At 40.7% G+C, this 6,000-nt stretch overlaps 1 protein-coding gene across 1 annotated transcript in view; it reads left to right on the top strand.

The window, feature by feature from the left end:
- ZMIZ1 (zinc finger MIZ-type containing 1) overlaps positions 1 to 6,000 on the top strand; it is a 510,468-nt gene that overhangs the window by 462,882 nt on the left and 41,586 nt on the right. Inside the window, exons 10-11 of the mRNA XM_025197702.1 lie at positions 1,937 to 2,051; positions 5,497 to 5,714. Coding sequence (XP_025053487.1) covers positions 1,937 to 2,051; positions 5,497 to 5,714 — 333 coding nt within the window. The remainder of the gene's footprint in view (positions 1 to 1,936; positions 2,052 to 5,496; positions 5,715 to 6,000) is intronic.

Genomic DNA, 6,000 nt, shown 5'->3' with positions numbered 1-6,000 from the left:
TTTCCCTATAGGCTGCCATTTTCAAGTTTAAAGAACGAGAGTGGAAGAAATCACAACTGTAGGTAGCAATGGAAAAAATGTTATTGTACTCTTTCAAGCAAGAATCAGATTTCTCACATTAGAGATTGGTTTGAAAATTCTACATTTGGTATTTACCTAGATCTTCTTTGGAGGTTTCCAAGGCATATGAGCAGGCATTGAAAGGGTGAAAATGGAGGTTAGTTTTATGCTTTAGCGAGGAGTCTTATGTTACAGCGTATCTCAGTGCTTCTCACAGCACTATTTAATAATGGGTTTTTCTTGGCTACAGTTTCAGGGGTTTTCTCACAGAGCTTTGTACCTGCCTGGTCAGAGTGCAGCCTACTGAACTTGCTAAGTATCCTGCCTTCTAAGATAAAGACTGTCCAGCACTCAAATACTGTGGGCCAGACTATTTCCTTAGACAAAAAAGTTTTTGCAGAATCACAGTTACAGTTTATAGTGCAGTCAAAGACTATATCCTTGGCCTAAAGCAGGACTGTTAAGTCTCTGAGTGGGTGGGATCCCATGCATCCCTAACCCACCACTGCACAATGCTGGCACACCACTGCTGCACTACATGAGTGGCTTCTTTCCCCACTGCACTGCCCAGATCCCTGGGCCCCCTCTGGGCTGTCTTAGTTCCACAGGCCACACCATGTTGTTCCCAGGGGCAGGAAGCATAATCAGAGAAAAGAAAAGGACCCTGGGGACTGCAGCAGCAGTGTGGGGAGTGATGCCCTGGCTTGAAGCCTGGGAGCTGCAGGTTAACCCCTTGGGAGCTGGATAGAACCCAGGGACTACTGGTTGGACAGCCGTAGCCTAAAGGATCTTTTTTAAAAGGACCTGTCTAAAATCTGTTTGGTCAGCATCTGTTTAAAATCAAACCTCAAGGCATATATATTCATTAAATATTTGATACACAATTGAAGAAAGCATCATACATGTATAAAATTAACTTGAGAAAAATAATACGTGAACCAATTAATTGCAAATAGAATCTTTTGCACATACATTGCATTTATCTTTACTCGCCATTAAAGGTTTTGACATATTTGATAAATTATATTGCATAATCCTTTAGTTTGAAATATATAAATATTCTCTATCTGTACTGTATTCAGCAGGGCTTTTTGTTGGCAAAGAGCTGTAAGTCTTCTCCAGAAACAGAGCACAGAAACTCTTTGCTTGTGTCTGTGACCATAGCTTATGGAAAAAGCCAGTTCTTTCCATCACATAATTATCTGAGCAGACGCATTTTTACTTCAGCAGTTGATTTTCTAGAACACCGATTAGCTAATACTGGTTTTGGCATCCAGCAGCATCCAGCCATCATGCAGTAGGACGCCAGCTGAATTCTAATTTACTTTTTTAAAATGATTCTGCAACTACTATTCTTTTAAAGGCTCTTCTGGCCATGCTGGGACCTAGTGCAGACATTGTAGCTGCAGTCTAGTCTAACAAGCTAATTGAATTGCGACAAGACAGCTGAAGCAATGATTCTTGAAGAGCTTGAGATGGATGACTTTTTGTGTCACAAAACAAACACATCGAGGCAGCTTGCTTAGTGTCCTTGTTGAAAACTGTGTCCCCAAGTTTGTTATTACCTCTTCGGGTGGCAGTTTTAGAAGTGACATTTCTGTGTTTGAATATATTCCCTCCAGCATGAGGTGGGTTTTGTCTATCATGAACAAACTTATTCCCCAGCTCCTTTCATACAGTAGCGATCACTCTGTTAGAAACCAAAGCCTACTTCATAAGCCTTTTAGACTCTTTACAAGGGGAGTGAGTCCAAGAGGAGCTCAGGTTATTCCATCTACTTTAGGGATTAAAATATCAATCCTTTCTAGCCCACCCCACCTCCTAGCATTCATTAAACAGTTATAAAATATGACTCTCGTGTATTTGTTTTTTACAGTGATGGGTCTTTCCCTTATGACTCTGTTCCCTGGCAGCAAAACACCAATCAGCCACCAGGTTCTTTATCAGTGGTCACTACAGTATGGGGTGTGACTAATACCTCCCAAAGCCAGGTAAGCATCACTTTATGCTCCCAGCCCTCAGTTATCCATTTTGATAAATTTCATTTTGGATTAAATCAAAATTTATCACTATAATAAAAAATCTTTAGAAATAATAATAGGGGAAAGCAGGGGTATGTGTGGAAGAGCTTCATTGATCATACAATTTATCTTTTCCACTTGTTTTTCTTTCTTGGAGGAAACGGAAAGGGCAGCATTTTAGAGTTTCACTCAATTGAATTCTAACATATATAACTGTATGGATGACGGTATTAGGGTAGAGAAAAGCACATTTTTTCAGGGCACAGTGTACACAGTGAAAAATGCTATTTCTGATCATCCCAAACTGTCTGTGAATTTAGACTGGAGTCACCAAAGCATTTCAGTGGAAAACAGCTGTAATAGCATAAAGTTGGGAGTCATGGTCCTACTTTTGCCCAGTAGCCAAATGGTGAGGCTCCTCATGTGGGCAGTGGGAGACCAAATTCACTTTCTGCTTAATTCAGAGTAGGGATTTAAACCTGTCTTTGAGCAAAGTGCTCAAACCACAAAGTGAAACCAAGAATTTTATAGTGGGTGTTCTTCAAGCTTGTCCCATGGGTGCTGTTTATTACTGTGAAAAAAATGCATAAATATGCACTGCTGCAGAGACAGTAGCAAAGGTCTTTTCCATTCCAAGTGAACACCATAGCCACTAGGCTACAGTCGTTCTCTCTCATCTACTGAACACTTAATGAGCCCTACAGAATGGAACAATTAAACATGAGAGAATGAGAGCTATTTTTCCCAGAATACCTTATAGCATGGTGGTTAGAGCCATCTTCTGGGAGATGTGGGTTCAAATCCTTTTAGACAGAGAAGGGAATTGAATCAGTGTCTCTAACTTCCTAAGTGAAGTGCCCTAACCACCTACTGGGCAGAAAGGGACACCATTACTTTCTCCTCTTCTGAAGGATACCTATGCTTGGCCATCATTTCCACTGATTTTCACTTTTTAAAAAATGACTAAAATGGAAACAAAATATTTTGTTTTGAGTCAAACAAAATGCTAAGTTAGAACTAGAATTTCATTTAAAAATAATATGTAATTTTTGATCAAATCAAAATTTTTGCTTCTGAGCTTTTTGGTTTGGCCCTGAAATGATAAAACACTTTTTAAATCCTTAAAATTATCTTGGTGCAATGTTCTGAAATACCGAGATGGGAACAGATGTGTAAGATCTAAACAGTTAGACCTAGAGTAGAGATAGCCAGAAAATGAAAATTCTTTCCCATCTTCCCTTAAAAAATGTGTCCTGATTTTTTTTTAATCCCAAATTGGATTGGAAATTGAAATGCAAAATTTGAGGAGGAGATAGTTTTCCTCAAAAGCTGTGTTTCTGGGGAAGCAGATGAAATTTTTCAGCTAGCTTTCTGCCTGCCTGGAAGGCTCCCCATCAATTCCATTTTCTTCCTGCAGGCATCAAGTCAAATTGACAAGGATCTTCCAGCAAGCTGCCAGAGGCTGAGTGCCCAGGCTCTGTACCTCTTCACATTCCCATACCAGTTTAGATGCTGGAGTGCAAGGGACATGGAGAGCCTTGGCACTCTGCCTCTCTGCTCCCCCCCAGCGCAGCTGTGGACCTCTGACTACCTGACTAGAAGATTTTTGCCAATAGGTAAAAGTGGAACATTACAGTTCTGTGGCACCAATAGCCAGAAGAAGCCAGTAGACCATCTGTTCTGACTTCCACAGGCCAGTAAATATCACCCAGTTGCCCCTACACTGAACTCAGTAACTTGGTTTAGAGTAAAGCATTTCAATCCTCAGAAAACTGTACCAGTGTGTATCACAGGCAGATTACAAGGGAGACTGAAATGCCATAGATGCCCATGACTGCTGTAGTGGCAGGGAGCTGATTATGTCATATGTGCCCAGACTGTCCTGATTATCCATGCTGCAAAGAGAAGCAAATAAACTCTACAGTTGCTCCGAATCTGAGCCAGGAGTTCCTGACACCAAATCTGAATATCATTTTTGCATTGAGCACTGTTTAACTCCATCCAGTATCTTATTTTCAGCAATGGACAATGCCTGATTCTTCAGAAAAAGGGACAAAAAATAGTGCATCAGGGTAGTGCATCAGGGAAAAGTCCTGCAAGGTGACTGGTTGAGGTTTTCATTAGTCATTCTATTAATGTGATGTATGAGCATGTTAAGGGTAATATTGAGCTTCATGTATGAGGACCCATGAACGAAAGAAATGAACAAGGAGACTCCTAGATTCATAGCCTTCAAAGGCAGATGAGTTAGTCGTAACCATCCAGTAGACCCCTGATGGCATAATTTCTCCCAGAATGAATGAGCCAAACAGCCAGGCAGCCTTCCTTTCAATTTCCAATGAGAAATTCCATATTTTGATTTTGAAAAAGGTCATTTTCCATTGAAAAGCAGACACATTCCAGTGGCAAATTCTCAGGCTGCTCTAGACCGGAAGAGCCACGTCTGCATCCAGCTCTTGTTGAAGTCAATACAAAGAGTCTATTAACGTCAAAGAGATTTACATCTAGGACAGTTCTATGGTCATGTCTACATAGACAGCACTGTGGACTCTGCTGAGAAGTAATCAAGTAGTTAGCAGTGCTGTGCAAAGGAATAGCTGGGTGCTAGAGCACCCTGGGACGCAGCCACACATGGGGCAGCATCAGTGGCTACACTCCCGGCAGTGGGCTAGGTCAACAGAAAAACTACTGCTATTTTTGTGTCCCCCTCTATTCCCTCCCCACAAAGTCAGTGCCTGGAGCTGGTGCCCTGGTTGCCACCCTTTCCCCACCCTTTTGTTTCACTACTTGTGCTGTATAAAAGCATAATTGCAGACACGCTGTGTCCAGTACATGGAGAATGTGTATGATGAAGTTAGTGAACTACTTTAGGCCTTAATTTTGCTATCTGTGAAATGGAAATTCTTCCCACTACTGTTGGGAGGTTTAATTGATATTTGTAAGTCATTTTGAGGTCCCGCATCAAAGTTCAACATATAGGTTTTTTAAACCAAAATTGTTATCTTGGAGACAAATTATTGAAAAATAAAATGTTTACATAAATATTTGTTTTAAAAAAAATTAATTCATTTTTTAATGATTGTGCAGGTGAATTCTTGGCCTCCTAAACAATGATGTCCTCAATTCTTTGTGGTAACTTCTCAAACTGAGATAGTACTAAAAACAAAGAATGCAAATTAATTACAAAATCACTGTGTAGTGGAGGTCAGAGTAACTCTTAGTTTGCAAAGGATGTTGGATAGCTCACAAGAAACTGAAACCTAGCTAAAACAATGAGCCTGATTTATCAGAGTACAGGTTCTGTAGACAAATGATATTGTAGTTCTGTTGTTTGTAGCAAACTAACATGGTGTTAAGTCATAGCTTTTAGTACTTTAAAAAAAAATTCTTCATTTTTAATATTTCTCCTCCATAGGTGCTGGGAAACCCAATGGCAAATGCTAACAATCCTATGAACCCAGCAGGAAACCCCATGGCTTCTGGGATGACTACCAGCAACCCTGGCATTAATTCCCCTCAGTTTGCTGGGCAACAACAGCAGTTTTCAGCCAAGGCAGGCTCCACTCAGCCTTATATACAGCAGGGCATGTATGGGCGACCCAATTATCCTGGAAGTGGAGGCTTTGGTGGGAGGTAAGACAAAGCTATGTGGGATGGTAGTGGGGAATAAATGACTGAGGAGTTTAAGGGTTGGTGTAAAGATTTAATGAATGTGTTGTAGGGAGGCTTGCAGTTTACCATGCCTTGCTAAACTGCATGCTGCCTCTGCTCCTTGAGAAATCAGCTACCTAGAGTGCAGGAAGATTCATCACAGGAACTAGAAAAGGCTTAGGTCAACCAATTAGCTCTAATAAACCCCCAAAATAAAGTTTTAATTAATCAAGATTGTGACACAGACCATGGGTTTAGGAATGATTAA

This window comes from Alligator sinensis, unplaced genomic scaffold, assembly GCF_000455745.1.
Source record: "Alligator sinensis unplaced genomic scaffold, ASM45574v1 scaffold188_1, whole genome shotgun sequence".
Classification (NCBI taxonomy): Eukaryota; Metazoa; Chordata; order Crocodylia; family Alligatoridae; genus Alligator; species Alligator sinensis.
The sequence above is the reverse complement of the archived record's forward strand: the minus strand, read 5'-3'. Positions and strand labels throughout refer to the sequence as shown.